This window comes from Nerophis lumbriciformis, linkage group LG04 (assembly GCF_033978685.3).
Source record: "Nerophis lumbriciformis linkage group LG04, RoL_Nlum_v2.1, whole genome shotgun sequence".
NCBI classification, from domain to species: domain Eukaryota; kingdom Metazoa; phylum Chordata; class Actinopteri; order Syngnathiformes; family Syngnathidae; genus Nerophis; species Nerophis lumbriciformis.
In genome coordinates this window covers 14,866,929-14,890,000 of record NC_084551.2, presented here as the reverse complement: position 1 = coordinate 14,890,000, position 23,072 = coordinate 14,866,929, and the positions used below count along the sequence as shown (strand labels likewise).

The 23,072-nt window shown below is 40.0% G+C and overlaps 2 protein-coding genes across 5 annotated transcripts in view; both read left to right on the top strand.

The window, feature by feature from the left end:
• dop1a (DOP1 leucine zipper like protein A) overlaps positions 1-13,928 on the top strand; it is a 45,721-nt gene extending 31,793 nt beyond the window's left edge. For all 3 annotated transcript variants that reach the window (XM_061949570.2, XM_061949578.2, XM_061949562.2), the window contains 19 exons: positions 1-41; positions 405-516; positions 707-889; positions 2,056-2,181; positions 2,486-2,620; positions 2,694-2,749; positions 2,861-2,965; positions 3,155-3,221; positions 4,831-4,975; positions 5,192-5,271; positions 6,039-6,148; positions 6,617-6,766; positions 7,384-7,445; positions 7,800-7,952; positions 9,665-9,801; positions 9,916-9,971; positions 10,075-10,239; positions 10,545-10,674; positions 13,340-13,928. The exon at positions 1-41 is cut by the window's left edge and continues 2,075 nt beyond it. In XM_061949570.2, coding sequence (XP_061805554.2) covers positions 1-41; positions 405-516; positions 707-889; positions 2,056-2,181; positions 2,486-2,620; positions 2,694-2,749; positions 2,861-2,965; positions 3,155-3,221; positions 4,831-4,975; positions 5,192-5,271; positions 6,039-6,148; positions 6,617-6,766; positions 7,384-7,445; positions 7,800-7,952; positions 9,665-9,801; positions 9,916-9,971; positions 10,075-10,239; positions 10,545-10,674; positions 13,340-13,648 — 2,322 coding nt within the window. In that variant the 3' untranslated portion in view covers positions 13,649-13,928. The remainder of the gene's footprint in view (positions 42-404; positions 517-706; positions 890-2,055; positions 2,182-2,485; positions 2,621-2,693; positions 2,750-2,860; positions 2,966-3,154; positions 3,222-4,830; positions 4,976-5,191; positions 5,272-6,038; positions 6,149-6,616; positions 6,767-7,383; positions 7,446-7,799; positions 7,953-9,664; positions 9,802-9,915; positions 9,972-10,074; positions 10,240-10,544; positions 10,675-13,339) is intronic.
• A 2,857-nt stretch (positions 13,929-16,785) lies between these two features.
• LOC133596670 (clathrin coat assembly protein AP180) overlaps positions 16,786-23,072 on the top strand; it is a 70,392-nt gene continuing 64,105 nt past the window's right edge. For both annotated transcript variants that reach the window (XM_061949532.2, XM_061949524.2), the window contains exons 1-2: positions 16,786-17,001; positions 17,100-17,347. In XM_061949532.2, the coding sequence (XP_061805516.2) occupies positions 17,218-17,347 (130 nt within the window). In that variant the 5' untranslated portion in view covers positions 16,786-17,001; positions 17,100-17,217. The remainder of the gene's footprint in view (positions 17,002-17,099; positions 17,348-23,072) is intronic.

The following is a 23,072-nucleotide window of genomic DNA, read 5'->3' as shown; positions in this document are numbered from 1 at the left end:
CTTCACCAGTACCGCTATGAGACTGGAATTAGCAACACCAGGTATTGAAAAGTACTCCAATGGACTTTGCAGAACATTTTCCTTATAGCTTTATTCAACACAAGAGAAAACAACATTACAAGTGTTTAAGGAAATAAAATGCAAGTTCAAGAAACATTGTGATTATGTTAAACACTTGATATCAGTTGAACAAAAATAATACAGTATTTTGCTAACAGAAACTGTATTCACAAGCCACTAAGGCTTTTGACACTAGATAGAAACCATCACCTTTAAAATGAAAATAAATATGGAATGATCAATGTCTATAAAATGTGTTGTATATCGAGTTTAAAACTTTCTATTGTAACTAAACCTGATTCAAGCTTCATATAATTTGATAATAATAATGGCTTTTTTTGCAGACCTCAGTGGATGGCTCTCTGCATTCCCCCTGACTTGATACTGACTGTGCTGGAAGGCATCACTGCCATCATCCATTATTGCCTGCTTGATCCCACTTCCCAGTACCACCAGGTGAGGGAGCTGTAGACCTCTTAGTTGTCAGTACAGTAAAAGCAAACATTTCCCCAATTTCATGTTGAATGGAATTATGTTTTTTCTGTGATAGTTCACTCTATGATGAATAGTAATACATCTTTTATTTTAGATTTCTTTCCTAAGTGTTTACGCACAGTATTGATAAAACTTTCTGGCCACCTTCCAGTTACAAGTGAGTGTTGACCAAAAGCACCTGGCAGAGGCTCGTTCAGGCATCCTCTCCATTCTCCACACCATCATGTCCTCTGTCACACTATTATGGAGTGTCCTCCACCATGCTGACAACTCTGACAAGCCAGCTGCTGCTTCCGCCGCTTCCACTTCCAACATCAACCTGGGCTCCACAAAGGTACAAAAATGCCCTATCTATATCTGTTTAATTCATTAATGAGTGTTACATTTTAATTTTAAGATTGTGGGTGTCTATATTGCCCTTTTTCAACAAATGTTTGGAAACATAACATGTATCCTCTGCAAAATAGGGGTCATAGAGTACAGCAGGGATATTCAACTGAATAGTTTTGGGGGCCTCATTTCCAGATAGATAAGGACAGAGGGGCAAGATTTCACTATTATTTTCAGTTTGTATATTCTAGAGAACCAGCATTCCCTACAGTAGACATTTAATGTTGCTCTATTTATTTTGTCAAAATAATAGGAGGGCTTTGCTTTTTTTAGTACTTCCTGCAAAAAATCTAGTCAAAGATCATCTCTATGACAGCACTCTATTGTTTTTTGGAATATACTGCAAAAATGTGTGTCGCACAAGTTTTTTTAATTGAAAATCCCAAATGACAAAAAAGAGGATCTAAAATGAAACCTTGAGGAACACTACACATACAACTAAAGAAGTTGATCAAATGACTACCAAATGCATCTGAAATAAACAAGCTACAGCAACACTTTAGTTACATCAATCACATTACGAAAGAAAATGTGTAATTGCCAAAAAGAAGAGGGCTTAAAGTGTTGCATTGAAAAACACCTCAAGTGTTCCTGTTTGCTAGCAAAGTTAAAATGTCAATACAAGGATCTGCCAATGTATTTAGTTCCTCTATGCAACAGAAGTACTCCAGTGTTTTTAGGAATTTTCGGCAAAAATGTTTGTCTCCCAAGTTTTGAACTGAACTTGGTAAGATTTGGTGTTATTTCTGGGACGGATTTGGCCCCCGGGCCAATAGTTGAATGACACTGGAGTACAGAATACAATTAGAGCTTTAATTAACCTTATCCATATTGAATTTATATTTGAGGTTTGGTAATATTTTTTTACAGAACTGCTATATTTTGAACATAACTGAATTAAAGCACCCTTATTTAAGTAGTCTCATCAAAGTACAATACATTAAGTAACATTTACCAGAAAATGTGCCATGTTTCCCCATACAATACTTTGAATTATATGTTTTCTAATACACAGTTCTATACAAAAAATACCAACATCCAATTCAATAAACATTTTGAGTGTTTGTAGATATTAACGACACAATTTTCTCATTTGCGGCTAATTTACAGAAAATCCGTCAGCAAATCCTTGAGCTGCTTGGCCCAATTTCCATGAACCATGGCGCGCACTTCATGGCAGCCATTGCCTATGTTTGGAATGAGCGGAAACAGGTCAAGACTCCAGTCAGAAATAAAGTGAGTGATATGTGATGAATGTCACCTGCAATTTTAACCTCATTGCCTTTTTCATTTTCAAGTAGTTGCCTGTGTTTTTTTCCTGGGAAAGAAACACTGTGGGAGTGTGGTTAGTGCGTCGGAGTATTAGGAGCTAATTGAAACCTGGAAACTTCCGCCTTTGAGGCAGACGTGCTCACCACATTTCCATTGTGCAAGATGGCAGATATTTATTAGAAATGATCATGTTAAAAGGCAACAATGAAATTTAAGATATGTGTCACAGTTATTTATACGTTTTGCTTTGATCCTAAATATCTCTCAGGTAATTCCACTAGCCAGTGAAGAACAGCTGTTGCTGGTTGAGCTGGTTCGCTCAGTAAGTGCAATGCGTACTGAGACCGTCATGCATACAGTTAAAGAGGTTCTGAAGCAGCCACCAGCCATTGCAAAAGACAAGGTTTGTGTTTCAGATATTGTTTTTATGTCTCAAGGATAAAGTTACTTCATGACAGTTTTTCTGGCCTTCGTAGAAACACCTTTCTTTGGAGGTCTGCATGCTGCAGTTCTTCTATGCATATGTCCAGAGGTAAGTCCATCGTCTCTCAACGTCAGTTTATAATAGTTTTTGTAATACGTGTAGATATTCAGCTTTTATTATAGTTATTCACCAAACTACCATGCCCTATTTGTGTCCCAGGATCCCAGTGTCCACATTGGTTGATAGCTGGCCGTCCCTACTGGCGCTTTTGAAGGACTCAGTTCAGTTAGGCCTGCCTGCTCCAGGACAGTTTTTAATACTTGGGTTAGTTTCTTCTTCATGCCTTCAATTGTATTTATTATCATGTCATTTAGTCCTTACAACATCTAGAGAGTCACTATAGATATTTTTGTCCATAGTGTGTCGTGCACATCTGAGCAAGTTAACCTGTTGAAATTGAATCTTGGTTGATCTTTACATGTTTACATAATATTGGTACTGTATGTTTTCTAGTGTTTTGAATGAATTCATTTTGAAGAACCCCAATCTGGAAAATAAGAAGGACCAGCGAGAGCTCCAGGTAATTGTCTGCAAACTATAAAATTACGTGTACAATTAGTGGCTGTGTTAATCTATTAAGACTGCATGCACAATTCATAACTCGGGCAGACAGCCTTTTTTAAATAATGTTTTTGTGTGAATTATTTTAATTTACTGCACATTTGTGGGATCATGTTCCTACCTGTGGTGTGTTGCTATGTTTTGAAACATGCAGCAGACAAATATAACATATACCACAATTTCTCTGCATTTAAAGAAGCAGTACTGAAGTACTCCCACAACGCAACCCACTTTTTTAGCACTCTAAATTTGCATCCTGAGAGATTCTGGCACTAACTGCAAGTGTGCGCTGGACTGTTCCAAACGTGAGAAAATGCATATTGCAATGTTTTTTTCACATAGGAAACAGAATAATATGTCTCCTATATTAAAAAACAAACATTATTGAAATAAACAACAACAGACACCAAAACATATCTAATGAATTTGTTTTAATCTGCTCCGTAATTATCCAGCATCTATAAAATTAGAACATAATATTGCTGAATAGACGATAGATTTAATATTTTTGTTTTTGACAGTTCATATAGGTTGACAAGCATACATAGGACAGAGCTGTCACACATTCGACTGCTTTCTCACAGCCATTTCTGTGCAACTGCCATTTTGCGCGTTCATTATAGACATTCTAAATAAAGACACAAAACAGCGGCCGTAGAGCAGATTTCAGATTGTTTTTATTTGAACATATATAGTTTCAAAATGATGCATCACATTTTTACATTTTCTTTCCAACTTGTCCAAAAAGGAGTAGGAAGAAGCAGTGCTTAGTTAATCCTACACCTTTTCCACTTCATATCAGTAACTTACACATAAGTATGTTCACTCACTGTACTCTGTATGTACACATTTCAAACATTTTACACATTACAATCAGTGTAGTGTTCATACAACCTTTTTTTCATAACAAGGTAAATCACTTTTGATGAGGTCTCTTTTTATTATTTTTTTTACTCCAGTTCAAGACATTTACCAGTATTCGTCTTTTTTGTACTTTGTAAACACTTGTAGTTTGAACAGTTTCTTACTGTATGTTAGTACATTGTTTCACTTATTTACTTAATCCATTCCATAATTTAATTCCACATACTGATATGCTAAAAATCTTTAGCGTTGTGCGTGCATTCACATTTTTTAGGTTACATTTTTCTCTAAGGTTATATTTGTCTTTCGTTGAGAGGAATTGTTGTACATTCTTGGTTAATATGTTATAATTTGTGCATACTTTTAGCTGTTTGCAGATTCACTAAATTATTGAATTTCAATATTCTTGATTCAATAAATAAAGGGTTTGTATAAATAAAGGGTTTTAGTCTTGATGAATCACACTGCATGAGCTAAATAATTAATTTGCATTTTCTCCTCCCAGTATTGTGGGCGTTCTGATAATAAGCACACTAAATGGATTTTGCTCCTTATTTTGCTCAAGTAATTCTTTCCGCACCAGTTTAGTAGATCAGCTTTGCGTGTGCTATCACATGTTTAATACACACAAACCTTTAATAGATCAGGTGATTCTTGTGTAAGTTTTTGTATATTTGAAGTTGGTATTTTTCCCCCGTGTTCAGGATGTAACACATAAAGTTGTGGAGGCCATTGGGACAATTGCAGGTTCCTCTTTGGAGCAAACCACATGGCTGAGAAGAAACTTGGAGGTGAAGGCCTCTCCTCAAATAGTTGTGGAAGGAACAAACCTTGAGGCAGATGCTGAAGGTTTGTGTCTCACACTCATTCATCTCTTTCGCTCTATTATTGTTGTTGTTGTCTCTTACTTGGCGCACATTGTAGTAATGTGTCAAATGTCAAGTCTAAAATATGATTTGACAAATATGCTTTGTGTATTCCAAGAGCTTTTGATAAGTGGATATTGTTTGTAACATTCCTATATGCGCTATATAGAACCTGTAATTTGATTTGTGTGTTTTGTAGATTTAATGCTCACAGTAATGGAGGCATCCAACTTCACTCCATCCGTCTACAGCGTTCATGCCCTCACACTTCTGTCTGAGGTAAAACATCAGTGTCCATAATTCAGCAACCTACACAACGGTTGTTTCCAAGGATGTCTGCTCTGTCAGTCAGTGGCTTTTTGAGTTATGTCCATTAGTGATTTCTATTTGCTGTTTTCCAGAAATGTTTAACCTGTTACTTTGCAGATGTCTGTTTTTTTCCCCTCACACTTACAGTATGGCTGTAACACTGTAAAATATATGCACTGCTGCATAAAGGAGTTTAGCACCTATGTGTAAATGCTTGCTCCTTCAGAACTTTATCTCCAGGGTTTCCTTGTTTCGGTTAGCACCACAGTGCTATCACTATGTTTACTTAAATCCAAACTGGCCTACCATTTAACTGAACTAAATAATTGATAAATGGCCACCTCCATCTTTATTTTGTACCTATTTAAGCGCTAGAGCCTTTTCCTGCTTGGACTGTAGATGTAGGATTCATAAATGATTAAGATGCCAATAAATTCAACCTTTTTTCAAGGAAGTGAGCTGGTCAATTAAAAAAACGTACATCATCCTTCTATCTCTACAAGAGAACCAATGAAGCAGCTAGTACATGAGTTGATATATTCTTTATACTTCGATATGTCACAATAATGCTGCAGTGCATTTTGTCTTACTGCTGGTTGCTGCTGCATTATTGACTACCCAGACAATGATTTAAAGCAGGTGACTGTGTAGATGAAACCATATTTTGAAATGTTGTTTCTCTTGATGTGTTCAGAGTACACTGAAAAATTGAAAGGAATGAATTGTGAATTTGGTAGGTGCTGGCTCACTTGCTGGACATGGTGTTCTACAGTGATGAGAAGGAACGGGTCATACCATTGCTGGTCAATATCATGCATTATGTTGTGCCATACCTACGCAACCACAGGTAAGTACTCACTTGTGTGTGTGTGTGTGTGCATGTGCGATGCTAATATTTCTTATAGTTATCGTAGCTGTATGTTTATTTGACATTTGTGGCTCACACTAAGAGGCTTTATTGTCTCAAAGGCTACCTGAAACAATGAATTCCTCCCAGATCTCGAGAAAATGCATGCTAGGCTAAGTGGATACTTTAAATTGTCCATATGTGTAAATGGGGGTTTGTCTGTGTGCCTACGGCTGGTGAACAGTCCCAGGTGTACACTGCATCTCGCCTGAAGTTAGCTGGGGTAGGCACCAGCTCACCCAGGAGCATCCTAATTAAGAGGATATTACAGACTTCTATTTCATAAAGTGTGACATTGCTTAAAAAAAACAATGTGGAGTCTGACAAATGCCAAAATGACTTTTTGGGGATCATGTCTGTAACTTTAATAAAAGTGCATATTGCTAATATTCCTGATCCCCTTGACAGCGCTCACAATGCTCCCAGCTACCGGGCCTGCATCCAGCTGTTGAGCAGTCTTAGTGGGTACCAGTACACACGCAGAGCTTGGAAGAAGGAGGCCTTTGACCTCTTTATGGACCACACCTTCTTCCAGATGGATTCATCCTGTGTCAGCTAGTGAGTTGAAACAACTTCACTTTGGAGTAGTGCTGTTAAATGAGTAACTATTTAATTGCAGTAAATTACAGTGCTTGTTTACCTTTAAAAAAGACCACAATAATTTTGACACCAATGCAATTTCATTGTCCAAATAGCATAGAGGATTTTTTTTAATGTTTTACTTGAATGCACATAATTGATTTGCTTAAACTTGATAACCGTTGTATTTAAAGTCTCATCAGAGCGTGTTTTAAAAATACATTTGCCATCAAGCACACTTCTCACTCATCTTTGCACTGACATATGCATTTACTTGATCATTGATTGTATGGCAATTTACGCCACTTTTCAGGTAACAGTCCGTGGTTAAGGTAAATGTGCGGTCAAAATAAATTGTGTGATTAATTTGTGTTTATACATGATTAATGCAACATTTTGGGGGGATTAATTGCATGCTTCAATGCGTTAAGTTTGGAGGCTCAGACTTAGATTTAGTATTTAAACAGCATAATTATAAAACAGCCTTAAAGGACAGCTGTGATACAACTGATATGTAGGTATAAACACCAACGTTTTGAATTGTTTGTGTATATTTGGTAAGTATAGTCAAACATGCTTTTTTCCCTCATTTTCAGCTGGAGGGCAATCATTGACCATTTGATGACACATGACAAGACCACCTTCAGAGACCTCATGAGTAAGCCTGAGTAATAGCTAATCGGAAGTCACATAGTTGTCATTTATTTCCTCCTACTATTAAATGGCAAAATACTGTAACCTGCATCCTGTTAAACCTTTTAAATGCTTTGCTATCTACTGCATATTTTTGTCTCTTCTGCCCTATTGTTATATGTAAGCTAAAGTATTTTACCCAGTTACTTTGTATCATCAAATCGTGTGTGTGTGTGTGTGTGTGTGTGTGTGTGTGTGTGTGTGTGTGTGTGTGTGTGTGTGTGTGTGTGTGTGTGTGTGTGTGTGTGTGTGTGTGTGTGTGTGTGTGTGTGTGTGTGTGTGTGCGTGTGCGTGTGCGTGTGTGCGTGCTCTTCCTCAGCCCGAGTGGCTGTCGCCCAGAGCAGCTCCCTCAGCCTGTTTACTAATAGAGATGCTGAGCTTGAACAGAGGGCCATGTTACTCAAGCGCCTGGCCTTTACCATCTACAGTAGTGAAGTGGACCAGTACCAGAAATATCTCCCTGACATACAAGGTAATGTCTTCATTTCCTTAAACTTGACTTGTCTCCATGGTAGGAATGTTCCAGTCAGTGTTTTATGCTGCCGACTATGATACCAATCATCCATAAATTAGATGAACCGATACCAATACTGATACCAATCACATATACTAACTACATTTTTCAATTTATTTTTTGTGCGTGCTATTGACAGTCAAACACTATCAACACAATATTTGAACCAGTTCCTTATTTGCTTCTATTACAATCAAATTCTTGGATCAAAACAAAGTCAATAGTACTCAATAGCTAAACAAAATCAAAAACGAATATCTGCTACTCATTTAAATCCTGAGGTCTTTTCTCTGAAAGTCCCAGTTTTCAGGGAAGTGTTTCCTGATGTTGTAAACATTAACAGAAACAAATGGTTTTGAGGAAATACAAAACTATCGACCTAATCCTTCTAGTATCGATAATCTACTGATACTGGGTATCGACACCACTAATTTATGGATTATTCTGCCCTCTTCTTACGTGCCGTGTACTGTCTGTGACAATGCTGACACACCAACTGTTGTTGTTATATTATCCTCTTTCTAGACTCCTATTGATCTATTTTACATTTCCTGTTCGTATCTGCTGTAACTTGCTTTATCTACACCAAGGGTCCCCAAACTTTTTGACTCGGGGGCCGCATTGGGTTAAAAAAATTTGGCCGGTGGCCTGGCTGTATATGTGTGTGTGTATGTATATATATATATATATATATATATATACATATACATATACGTATACATATATGTGTGTATATATATATATATATATATATATATATGTATGTATGTATGTATGTATGTATATATATATATATTCCGAGCGCTATGATGTCACTTTATCAATGGGAAAATGCATTTTTAGACAATATGATTTGCCTGAGCAGGAGACACAGAGTAACAAGCAGTAGAAAATGGATTAGAAAAGACTGATTTTTAAAAAAGATAAAAAAATGTTTTAATATATATATATATATATATTTTTTTTTTTTTTTTTTTTTTTTAACTTGAGACTTCCCGCTGGCCGGATTTTGGACGCTGGTGAGCTGGATCCGGCCCACGGGCCGTAGTTTGGGGACCCCCGATATACATTTCTTAAAGTTTACACACTCACCCCTGACAGTTAGTTCCCTGTCTAGTGAAGATTGAAGATTGGACCGTTCTTATCAAAATGAATTGCTATTTATTAGTTTACTATGATGTTTATATTTTATTATGATGTATACTATTTCATGAATATTTTTGTTGGCACTGTAGTCGCTACTTTCATTCTCCTGGGTATGTTAATGCCTAGTGAAAATAACAATCTCTGGGACCTTTACTAAGCACTAATTTGTTGGTGTTTTTTAAAGCTAACTTACCGGTTAGCTTAGCTATTAGCATGCTCCAAGTGTGTAATATGTTTAGCTTCGTCCTTCAGGGATAATGATACTTGATAATAATATTTAAAGATACTAAAAAATGCAGTCTATTTCTTGCAATGGATGTGATTATTACGCTATCCTATTAGCTTAGTGGAGCAGCTCCACACTGTGTAGGGAGACACATATTTAGCTGCTAGCCGCTTGTCAGCCGGGGGACTAAAGGATCGGTGTTTGTTGTAAATCCATAATTAATAGTGTTATCTTTAACCTGTCTACCTTCACTTTTGGAGTGTTTTAATCTGCGCGTTTCAACACATGTTTTGCTCAGAGCGCCTGGCAGAGAGCCTGCGTCTGCCTCAGGTGCCCATCCTCCACGCTCAGGTGTTCCTATTCTTCAGGGTGCTGCTGCTGCGCATGTCGCCTCAACACCTCACCTCCCTGTGGCCCACCATGATCACTGAACTGGTGAATTCTATTTGTATTTGATATTTCACCTTTTTCTTATTGTTTAATAATACATTTTACACAAATGATGTCACTTGCATCCATTTTCATACTTTGTGTCTGTCCCCCCCAAAGGTTCAGGTGTTCTTATTAATGGAGCAGGAGCTGCTGGCAGATGAGGACATATCAAGGTATATTTGTTGCTGCTGTCAACTGTCTGCAAGTGAAGAGGGGGTGACTCTCTGTGGACTGTGAAGACTTATCCTCTGACTTATCTTCTTTAACCATCCATAGGACGTCAGGGCCCTCCGTGGCTGGCTTAGAGACCACCTACTCCGGAGGAAACGGCTTCTCAACCTCCTACAACAGCCAGCGCTGGCTCAACCTCTATTTGTCGGCCTGCAAGCTGCTAGACTTGGCCTTAGCCCTACCGCCTGAGAGCCTGCCCCAGTTCCAGATGTGAGTACCAGCAAACTTCTCTAATGAGCTTTGCAGACTCGAAAATTGGAAAATATCATTTAAAATAGTGAATTGTATAAGAGTAAAATACATTATCGTTATGTGTTTTGGTAGATTTAAACATGCATATCACCTGTTTAAACCATTTTTGCGGCCTTAATACAAATGTTTCAAAGTCAAATACCCATACAACAATGACATATTGTCTCATTTAACAATCAGTTCATATTCACACAACAATGGCTGACACGGTACCTTACCTGCTTGAACAATCAATTTCAGTTGCATGTCTTCATTGATCCCAGGTACCGCTGGGCCTTCATCCCTGAAGCCTCAGACGATTCAGGATTGGAGGTCAGACGTCAGGGGACTCACCAGCGGGAGTTTAAACCCTACGTAGTACGACTAGCCAAGCTGCTGAGAAAACGAGCTAAGGTATGGCATCCTCCCGTTTCTATACAAGCTTGGACTGGGCGATATATCGAGTTTGTAAGATAATATCGATATATTTTTAAACAAGATATGAATTAAGAAAATATCGTAATATCGATGTAATTTATTTCACGTTAAAATGACCAAACACCGCTTATTTGTTGTGTTCCTTGTTCTTCCCCGCACCTCACTCCCTCTCATGGGCTACTAAACCCCTCGCCTTCCTCCTTCCAAGACGTGCTTGCACGTTTAAGAGCATCCGTGATTGGTTGGTTGTTTACTATGATGAGTCACAATTGGTTGAGATTAGGGCAAAACATTAGGGACAGGCCAATCAGAGGCAAGATAGGGCGGGTCATGGAACCAGGAAGGGAAATCACAACAGACATCCCAAATGACGACGAGAGAGTCGTAGAAGAGGCCCACGTCCCTCTATTCGCAATCTTCTTGACAATGCTAAACTGTAAACTATGGTCAACCTGCACTTAATGCAGTTTCTATGCCGCTAGACAAAGCTTAAACAAAATCTCGTTGACATGTATGACTTAAGTGTTATTATGACAATGACAATAAAGGAATTGATTGATTGAGAAGAAGGAATGTTCAAGCGGGCGATTTCGATATTAACAAAACTAGTGGAAGATGGCAGAAGGATTATTTTCTTTAGATTTTTCTTTTAGCTATGTAGACGACGTCCAGGAAACCCACAATGCGTCTACTTGGTCACATTTGGACAAATGTATGCGTCTGGATAAAACATTAATTTGAGTTTTTTTACCATTTAAGCCCAAATCAAAACTTTTCCCACGTTGCCAAGCTGGGCATATTTCGCACGAGAAATGCTGCCAAAAATGTATGGCAAAGTAAGGAAGATCAGAGCCGTATAATTAAGTCAAGTCAATTACTTGGCGCTGACCAGAACCGTACGTGTGTGACAGTCCATTACATCGTCGACTGGGAATTAAAAAGTGCCTTATTCTTTATCTGAGTTTGATACAGTTTGTATTATTTGCACAGCTATGTTATTTATTTTACGTACAAATAATATTTTTCTATTTTATTTATGTTATGCAATTCTGTGCTACTTAAAACCGTTTCTTTTCTGTGCTGTTAATACTCATCTTGACAAACTGGGTTAATAAAAGTGCCACTGACTATTTACAGTACAGTTGTCATTCACTTCAATTTCAGTGAATCTCGCTCAAAAATGAATATCTTTATATGTATACTTTCACCGGAAAATATATGGAGATATATATCCAGTATCGAGTTAAAATTATGGGTTCGATCCTGCGCTCGGGATCTTTCTGTGTGGAGTTTGCATGTCCTCCCTGTGACTGCGTGGGTTCCCTCCGGGTACTCCGGCTTCCTCCCACCTCCAAAAACATGCACCTGGGTAGTGATCCCCAACCTTTTTGTAACTGCGGACCTGTCAACGCTTGAAAATTTGTCCCACGGACCGGGGAGGGGTTTTTTTTTCTTTTTTTTTGTCATAAAAAATACAATCATGGGTGCTTACGGACTGTATCCCTGCAGACTGTATTGATCTATATTGATATATAATGTAGGAACCAGAAATACTAATAACAGAAAGAAACAACCCTTTTGTGTGAATGAGTGGAAATGGGGGAAGGAGGTTTTTTGGGTTGGTACACTAATTGTAAGTGTATCTTGTGTTTTTTATGTTGATTTAATAAAAAAAAACAAAAAAAACTGGGGATAGGTTGATTGGCAACACTAAATTGGCCCTAGTGTGTTAGAATGTGAGTGTGAATGTTGTCTGTCTATCTGTGTTGGCCCTGCGATGAGGTGGCGACTTGTCCAGGGTGTTCCCCGCCTTCCGCCCGATTGTAGCTGAGATAGGCTCCAGCGCCCCCCGCGACCCCGAAGGGAATACCGTAAGCGGTAGAAAATGGAGGGATGGATATCGAGATATACTTTTTCGTCCATATCGCCCAGCCCTAATAGAAGCTCGTACAAGCAGTGTGATGAGAGCATAGGGTGTATTATTATTGTGTGAATGCTCCAAAGCTTAAAAAAAATAGATTTTCCAAAAATTCCCACATTTCCAGGAATTTCACATTTTCCGGGACATTTTTTTCCAATTTGAAATAAATGGGCAATTTTTTCAAACGTCCACATTTTTCAACCGATTCAAACCAGTCCAAAATCAAAATTCCCCTTGCTAATGTTAGTCAATTGCTAGCATGCTAACGTTAGCTGGCTAAAAGTAACACCTCAGCATCATATTTTCTAGTACCTGACACATGCTAACTGTTAGCATGCTAGCTTTTTCGCTAATTTCGCAGGTGTATATACCTGAGAGACAGATATTTCGGTACCTGACACATGCTAACTGTTAGCATGCTAGCTTTTTTTGTTTAATTTTTGCAAGTATACAGCTTACAGTCATATATTTTGGTACGTGACACGTGTACTGTTTGCATGCTTTTTGAAGCTATTTTCTGAAGGTATATACCACTTTCATATATTTTAGTACTTTACGAATGCTAATTGTTAAGTCATTTTGGTACCTGACGCTATCATGCTAACTGTTAGCATTTCAGTTTGGCTTTGCCTTTTCAGCATTCACGCACAAATTCTACTGAAATTGCAATTTCTAGTTGTTTTAACTGATTGCTCTCCTTGTTAAATTTCCCCCACACAGAAAAATCCAGACGAGGACTGCTCCACCCGAACCCTCTCCTGGGAGCCAGGCCACCTGATGCTAACCCTGTACGTTATCCGCAGCATGGAACAGCTGCTACCCTTCTTCAATCTGCTCAGCCAGGTGTTTAACAGCAAATCCAGTAGCCGCGCCAGTCTCGCCTACACCCACAATCCTGCAGATAGCGCTTTCCCCAGCCACAAGGAGGGCCACAAGCTAGAGAGCCAGAAAGTGTTCTGGAGTCGAGCTCGACAGAACATTGAGGAAATGGTGGAAAAAGACTTTCTTGAAGGTCTTATCAAGACGTGAGAACAAAAGCATTCACACACCCACTGATCAGCACTAGTGACAAACCTCAACTTGTACATCACCATTGGAATACAAATGAGGGAAAATAATTTGTAAATTTTTTTTGTATTTATAATTATTTTACTTTTCAAAAGCTATTTGGTTTTAATTATCTGTATATACTGAAACAGCCTTGATGGTTGACTTTTAATATTTCATGTTAGTCCTGCCGGACCAATGTAATGATGCTGTGCCATTCCATATCAACGTGACTTAATAAAGAAAGGGTCTCACAAGGTTATGCTGCTGTTCTTCCACTTGCAGATTCATGGAGGACATAAAACACTTAACCTATTTGGAATCTACTTAATAAAACACATGTAAATGTGCAAGCAATTTTATTGGTAATCACAGTAGGATGCACACAAATTCTGACAATTTCTTTGTGGCCTGTCAGACAATGGACTGGTGTTTTGCATGTCAGCCTCATAGTGAGGAGATTGATGCTTGTAATGCACACATGATAAAAGTGCACATTTAATGTTGATGATGTGCATTTATTAGGGAAAAGAATGTACGTTATGACAAGCAGTGTTCTTTTTTTTAGTTCAGCTACACTATATTGCCAAAAGTATTTGGCCACCTGCTTTGACTCACATATGAACTTGGAAGTGCCATCCCATTCCTAACCCATAGGGTTCAATATGATGTGGGTCCACCTTTTGTAGCTATTACAGCTTCAACTCTTCTGGGAAGACTGTCCACAAGGTTACAGAGTGTGTTTATAGGAATGTTCGGCCATTCTTCCAAAATTGCATTGGTGAGGTCACACACTGATGTTGGTCGAGAAGGTCTGGCTCTCAGTCTCCATTCTAATTCATCCCAAAGGTGTTCTATCGGGTTCAGGTCAGGACTCAGTGCAGGCCAGTCAAGTTCATCAACACCTGACTCTGTCATCCATGTCTTTATGAACCTTGCTTTGTGCACTGGTGCACAGTCATGTTGTAAGAAGAAGGGGCCCGCTCCAAACTTTTGCCACAAGGTTGGGAGCATGGAATTGTCCAAAATATTTTGGTATACTGGAGCATTCAAAGTTATTTTCACTGGAACTAACGGGCCGAGCCCAACTCCTGAAAAACAACCCCACATCATGATTCCTCCTTCACCAAATTTCACACTCGGCACAATGCAGTCCGAAATGTAGCGTTCTCCTGGCAACCTCCAAACCCAGACTCGTCCATCAGATTGCCAGATGAAAAAGCGTGATTCAGAGAAGGCGTCTCCACTGCTCTAGAGTCCGGTGGCGACGTTCTTTACACCACTGCATCCCACGCTTTGCATTGGACTTGGTGATGTATGTCTTAGATGCAGCTGCTCGGCCATGGAAACCCATTCCATGAAGCTCTCTGCGTACTGTACGTGGGCTAATCGGAAAGTCTCATGAAGTTTGGAGCTCTGTAGCAACTGACAGCAGAAAGTCGGCGACCTCTTTGCACCATGCGCTTCAGCATCGGCTGACCCCTCTCTTGTCAGTTTACGTGGCCTACCGCTTGGTGGCTGAGTTGCTGTTGTTCCCAAACTCTTCTATTTTCTTATAATAAAGACGACAGTTGACTTTGGAATACTTAGGCGCGAGGAATTTTGACGACTGGATTTGTTGCACAGGTGGCATCTGATGACAGTCCAACGCTGGAAATCACTGAACTCCTGAGAGTTGGCCAATGCATTCACAATTGTTTGTAGAAACAGTCTCCATGCCTAAGTGCTTGATTAGGACACCTGATTCGGATCATTTGGATGGGTGGCCAAATACTTTTGGCAATATAGTGTATTTTCCCTACAGTAGGCATTGAGGCTATGAAGTGTGTTTTAGTCCATATCTTTTGCACATTTATGCCGAATGCAGCGGAGATAGGCTCCAGCACCCAAAAAGGGACAAGCGGTAGAAAATGGATGGATGGCTGCAGGGCCGGCCCGTGGCATAGGCCGTATAGGCAAATGCTAAGGGCGCCGTCCATCAGGGGGCGCCACGCCAGTGCCACAAATGTTGGAGAAAAAAAAAAAAAAAAAAAGTTGGTACTATTATTTCTAAATACAAAAAAATAATCCCACGTTAATTAAAATGCAAAGTAAAGCCTATTTAATATAAATATTATTTGTTACAACACCCCCCCCCCCCCCCCCCCCCCCCCCCCCCGCACGGTGCGCCCCCTCCCTTCCCGTATCATGACTCTTTTTGGACGTCACCACATCAAAAAATCAACACAAGATGTCAAAACGGCCAAAACTGTCAGGTGCCCAGGGAAGAAAAAAGAGAAAAGAAGAGGAGGAGAAACGAGAAAAGACAGAGGTAGCAGGTATGTAACGTTAGCCTACATGAAATTATTTGTCTGTTACAGAATGTGATAGTAGCTGGCTTGTTAGCATTAAGCTAATGTTACATGATTCGGCAATTGCTAATCAATAAATAGCTAGTTCTGTTTTAAAGTCGGGTTAATATTGTGGAGGGGGCTAAATTGTTATGGAAAATAATAATGTAACGTTAGGTAATTACAGTACTCCCACCTTACATTCCTCAGGGACATTTGTATTGGATCTTTTAAGCAAGTGTTTTTTGTTTACATTGTTATTGCCTTCTGGTTAGCTAATGTTTGCCCTGCAGGTAATAGTCACTTTTCCACCCCTTTATATATTAGGTATAGTTGTAAGTAAAAAAAGGTCAAAGACAAAGCTATTCGGTTTCTTGTGAGTATATACACTTCACTGCCGATGTGGGGGGGGGCGCCACCTAAAATCTTGCCTAGGGCGCCAGATTGGTTAGGGCCGGGCCTGGATGGCTGTTTGTTTGAATTGGGGGGAAAAAAAACTTTAGCCAAATGTAAATATCCAGTGGCTGCCAGTGAGGGCTGCGTGTATCAGCACCACGGACAGAGATAAAAGCTACACTGCCAAGGGATACCCACTATGACCTTCATGTGACAACCAGCCTGCTTGTCGAACAGCTTCATTAACCCCTCACGTCCTTCCTCGCCATCCTCCTCTCGCGAGAACACAACGCAGCCGCTGGGTTGGCGCCGCGCCGTCACGTGACCTGCGCGGAAGGGCGGGGCCAGGCGACAAATGGATTTAATAATTTAATTTAATACAAGAAAAAAAAAAAGAGACGTGAACCGACGACTCTGCGGCGTGTGAAGCGTGCTGGTCAGTTGGGGGGGGTCGCCGCGCACCGGAAGCGTCTTGGGGAGGAGGAGGAAGCGGAAAAGCGGACGTTCATCTTCTTGAACGAGGACAGTCAGAAAGGCGGCGAGGATTAAGCAGGAAGACCGAGAGGTTGGGGGGGGAGGCTTCAAGATCCGAAAAATAACATCTTGAAGGTGATTCTTCACTTTGCCTCCATGAATATTGTGTTTGGACTTATTCCCACGCTTCCACTATTGTTACGTAATAAAAATGTGTGTGTTTGGCTTCGAAGGGCAACAGCTGGGATTACTACCGAGAGGCTGCTCTTCGTGTTCGGCGTGGAGGTTGGGGGGGTAGGACCACATTGAACGCTCCGTTGGTGTGGCTGGTCTCCACTTAAAGAGGAGAAGATGTCGGGTCAGACGCTGACGGACCGCATCGCCGCGGCCCAGTACGGCCTGACTGGATCTGAGGTGTCCCGAGCTGTCTGTAAATCCACCACTCATGAACAAACGGCCCCAAAGAAAAAACACCTGGAATGTAAGTATGTATTATCCATCTGTCTTTCCATCTATCTATCTATCTATCTATCTATCTATCTATCTATCTATCTATCTATCTATCTATGTATATATATATATCTGTCCGTCCATCCATCATGTCCATTTAGGCCATTGTGGCCTCCGCCTTGCAGCCTATGTGTCATTCAAATCTGCAGCACTCAAAAGCTGCAGGGGTCATCTCCCACACTACTTTTCTTTACACGGATTATATCGCTTCGCGGGGAAATTAAATGTACACTTTTACAGTTTATATTATGTTGCGCACCGCTGCGCCACGCCAGGATGAAGGGATGCACAAATGGAGACTGCACCCTAAGCTTTGGTGTCTTGCTACAGGATGCAGACCGGCGTCTCTCCCAACAACCGGTTGCAGTTGCTCTTTGACTCTAACCCAAGTGCTTACAACTGAGCGACTGCCGGTGCCGCCCTGCACTTACAGTCGTGCTCAAAAGTTGACATACACTTGTAAAGATCATAATGTCATAGCTGTCTTGAGTTTCCAATAATTTCTACAACTCTTATTTTTGACTTCCTCCAGAAGGTCTTATCTTTGTCCATGTGATGTCAGATGAAACAAAAATTGACAATACCCAGCAATATGTTTGGAGGAGAAAGGGTGAGGCCTTTAATCACAGGAACACCATCTACCGTCAAGCATGGTGGTGGTAGTATTATGCTCTGGGCCTGTTTTGCTGCCAATGGAACTGGTGCTTTACAGAGGGTAAATGGAACAATGAAAAAGGAGGATTACCTCCAAATTCTTCAGGACAACCTAAAATCATCAGCCCAGAGGTTGGGTCTTGGGCGCAGTTGGGTGTTCCAACAGGACAATGGTCCCAAACACACGTCAAAAGTGGTGAATTAAGGTTTTAGAATGGCCTTCCCAACGTCCTGACTTAAAAGTGTGGGCAATGCTAAAGAAACAAGTCCATGTCAGAAAACCAACAAATTTAGCTGAACTGCACCAATTTTGTCAAGAGGAGTGGTCAAAAATTCACCCAGAAGCTTGTGGATGGCTACCAAAAGTGTCTTATTGCAGTGAAACTTGCCAAGGGACATGTAACCAAATATTAACATTGATACTTTTGACCCAACAGATTTAGTCACATTTTCAGTAGACTCATAATAAATTCATAAAAGAACCAAACTTCATGAATATTTTTTGTGACAAACAAGTATGTGCTCCAATCACTCTATCACAAATAAATCAGAGTTGTAAATATTATTGGAAACTCAAGACAGCCATGACATTATGTTCTTTACAAGTGTATGTAAACTTTTGATTACGACTGTATATAGTCAGGCTTTTTGTGGCCCTAACCAACATTTTGTTAGTGGCCCTTAATATTACTAAGACGATAGACTACTGGGGCTTTAACTGTTCCAGGAATAACACCAGATCGACACGACAGTTCTGTTAAAAAAATGTGTGGTGGGGCCAGGGGGCAGACTTGGGATTTATCGAAATGAGGTGTTCCTCAAGGCACCCGTTTATGTCCTTGTTATTTTTTTCGTTTTGGGATTTATGTAACTTAAGGCGTTGCTGTAGCTTGTTTACTTCAGATGCAGTGAGTAGTCATTTGTTCAACTTCTTTAGTTTTACTAGCAGTGTTCCATTTTAGCAGTGTTGGGCCAGCAAGGCCTTCTCTGCTGGCCTAACATAACCAGAAATCATTATCATAATTAAAGATAAAAGTAATTTTTGATTTACTTTCCCTAAATATCTAAAAGTATTCATATTATCTTCATGGCATATTATGCTCCTTCCAGTGCTGTTGTTTTTAGGTTAAAGTTTTTATCCAATCAAAATTCAGCTAGCATATGTTGCCAGGCTGTACAAAATCAGCCCGGGGCCTTCAGAATCAACAATGCGGGCATCTTTTCACTGTAAGTGAACGGACACATACAGTTGATAGATAATTGCGATAGCCAATCAGAACACAAGTTGTTGTTGTCAGTAAGGCCTTCTAGCCTGCCTCACGTTCAACGTGACATTTACGCATCCTGTGATTGGATACTCACTTGGGAGTCCCAAGTGAGTATCCAACCACAAGTTCCGAAAACAGGAAGTGGCACCAGAGCCATAGAAAGCCACAGAAAAGTCACCGGCACTCACTTTTTTAACCCACAAAGAAGGAGATTAAAATGTTGATTAGTTGGCAAGTATGTATTTGCAAGGCCATTTTAAAGAAGGATACTTAAGGGAAACTACATCTTGTGAGACGAGGTCGGCCAACACCGGAAGCCACTTTCACACGAATTAACTGACTATGACCAACTACCGACTACGAGCGGTACCACTGGCTTATATGGCGTCGAATGGGTGCTACGAATTCTGAGTTCAAATATTTGATTTCTTAATGTTTTCATGTTTCATTTGTTTTCTACAATTCTTTTCATTTTGACAGTACCTTGGGACGGGGTGGCGCGGTTGGGAGAGTGGCCGTGCCAGCAACCTGAGGGTTCCTGGTTCAATCTCCGCCTTCTACCCACCTAGTCACGTCCGTTGTGCCCATCAGGAGCAAGACACTTCACCCTTGCTCCTGATAGGTCGTGGTTAGGGCTCCCGCCATCAGTGTGTGAATGGGTGAATGTGGAAATAGTGTCAAAGCGCTTTGAGTACTTTGAAGGTAGAAAAGCGCTATACAAGTATAACCCATTTACCATTTATATGTTTTAATTGCTGAAGCAGGTTTATTGAATGTTAAATGCGCCATTTTGTACACCGTTGAGGGGATTCAATGCAGTAGTGTGCATATGTGTTTCTGTATAGTATCTCCTTCCGTGTCTATGCGGTGACATAAATTACGGTATTTTGAGAGGTGAAGTCGGACTAAGTAGGACATCACTGAAGGCCTAGGTGAGAAACGCACAGCCTGCCACTGCATTTTAGGTGCTGTCCTCTCTGTCATTTGGGCAATTCAAATGACTGAATTAACTCACTGCGAGTTCAGTTAAAAAAAACTTGTAAGACACTCACATTTTTGCAGTAAATTCTTAAAAACGTGAGAGCGCTGTCATTAAGATGATCTTTGATTAGCTTGATGTGCAGAAGGTCCTTCCAAACAGCAACGCGCTCCTGTGTGTATAAATATGTTTTTTCCTGGTCTCAAAATGAACCCCCACCTGCACAGGAGTTTAGTTAGGGACTTGCTTTTTTCCCCTCCTTGTCCTCACCCCATGTTTTACCCTTTCCCTACCTCTTTACGCGATCCATCAGTCAATCAATCAATCAAAGTTTATTTCTATAGTCCTAAATCACGAGTGTCTCAAAGGGCTGCACAAGCCACAACGACATCGTCGGCTCAGATCCCACATCAGAGCAAGAAAAAAAAATCAAACCCAATGGGATGACAATGAGAAACCTTGGAGGGGACCGCAGATGTGGGGACCCCCCGCACCCCTGGGCGACCGGTGCAATGGCCGTCGAGTGGATCTAGCATAATAGTGTGAGAGTCCAGTCCATAGTGGATCTAGCATAATAGTGTGAGAGTCCAGTCCATAGTGGATCTAGCATAATAGTGTGAGAGTCCAGTCCATAGTGGGGCCGGCAGGAGATCATCTTGAGTGGAGACAGGTCAGCAGCACAGAGACGTCCCCAACTGATGCACAGATGAGTGGTCCACCCTGGGTCCCGACTTTGGACAGCTAGCGCTTCACCTGTGGTCGCCAAATCTGTGCCCCCACTCTCCACAAAGGAGAGGGGGGCAGAGCAGAAAAGAGACGGCAGATCAACTGCTCTAAAAGCGGGGTCTATTTAAAGGCTAGAGTATGCAAATTAGTTTAAAGATAGGACTTAAATGCTTCTACTTAAATGCTTCAGTGTTCCTGTACTGTCTACCATATGATGTATGAACAGGTTTGCACTGAAAATGTAATTTCGTTGTACTTTTTAAGTGCAATAAAGTTAATAAAGTTCCATTCCATAACTGACAAAATAAATGTACCAAAATCAAATGTCCACTTCAAGAAACTCTTCAAACTTAAAGTGTTTACAAAGTACAAAGAAGAAGAACCATGATAAACATTCTGAATTAATTTCATCCATCCATTCATACATTCTCAAAATAATGTTACTCATCTCATCATATGAAATATAACTTACTTCACCAATTATTATTTATTTATTTTTATTGTGATTACTTATGGAGTATATTATGAATAAATTGATAACAGGAAGTGAACAAAAGTTTTAGCAATTATGTAAAAGAAAAGGGGTGGGATTAAGTAAGCTCTGCTTCTTCCTACTCCTTTTCAAACATGTTGAAAAGAGAAACTGGAATTTGTGATGTATCATGTTGTATGCATGCATGTTCGAAATAAACTTAAACTCAACTCAACTCAACTGTAGAGGACACTGGTTGTCTGCGATATACAACATAAGAATAATAGTGAAGGGAGAAGTTTGGCCCCTTGGTCCTTAGCATTCTGGAAATGAGGCCCCCAAAACGATTTAGTTGAATATTTTTTAATATCCTTTTTGCAGAAGATGCTAAGTTTCCAAACATGTGTTGCAAAAGTGCAACGTACACACTTTTAATTTTAAAATAATAGTATAACTGTAATTATTGAACTTAAAGAGATATGAAGAGGACATATTTGTACCTTTGTGGAACCTATGTTGAAGCTTCAAAGTTTGCGGCTTGTAAAGGGGACATATTCATGTCTCGAGGGCTTTCTTAATGTTAAAAAAATATTTTAAATGTTTTTTTATGCTCTAGCAAAAAAAATAAAAATTAATAATTCCTACTTCACTATTATTCATTCAGAGCAACAAACAAGGGTTTACTGTATTGCTCTTAGCAACCAGAAGTAGATTTGGCTGTGGGAGCCTGAGCGTGTACATAAAAGACACAACTAACAAAATCGCAGTTTAAGTACATTTATAATTCGATATTAAGAAATAATGTATTATCAATAATTTACAAGTTGTGTAAAAACGCGTATTTACTATAAATAATCCCATATGGACAATAAACAAAAAGACTACTAAGACGACTAAAACTCAGCAGAATCAAATTTGTCCTGGGTGGACCTTGCTTGAGAGGAAGAGGGGTAATTAATCATTTTGCAATGCAGTCTGCTGAAAATGATGGAAATCACCGCTCTACATAGCAACTGATGATGCGGTCAAAGATGGAATTACCACAATTTAAAAATATTCAACACTCTACTGCTGTCTGGCGGCTAAAGTGGAGAGTGCCCCCTCCTCCGATTCGTGACGTTTCATGTGTCAGGTAAACCGCGATGAATGGGGCCATATGAATCTCCTTCATACTGTATGTCCAAAGGGAAAGTCATATCTCGTATACCGCAGGGAAGCCACTTTAAAACTGCAATGCCGCTTTGGCATTATTGAAAAAGTAAACAAAACATAATAAATGACCATCCATCCATCGATCCATTTTCTACCGCTTGTCCCGTTCGACCAACAACTATAAAAACAAATGTTCTTCAGACATTATATCTTTGTATATTGTATAAATGTGATGTATCATTTTGAAACTGTATCATCATCATCGGGTATCACTCGAGTCGAGGAGGATTTTTTTTCCATAATTGTGCACTCGTAGGTGGTTCGCAATGCCAGGCCTTGATTTGCAAGTCCTTTGGCAGACTGGGCATTCAGTAATTCCTCATGGAGGAAAGGAGCTGGCTCTACTTTCATGCGTCTTTCTTTCCTCTCTTCTCCTAATGGCATT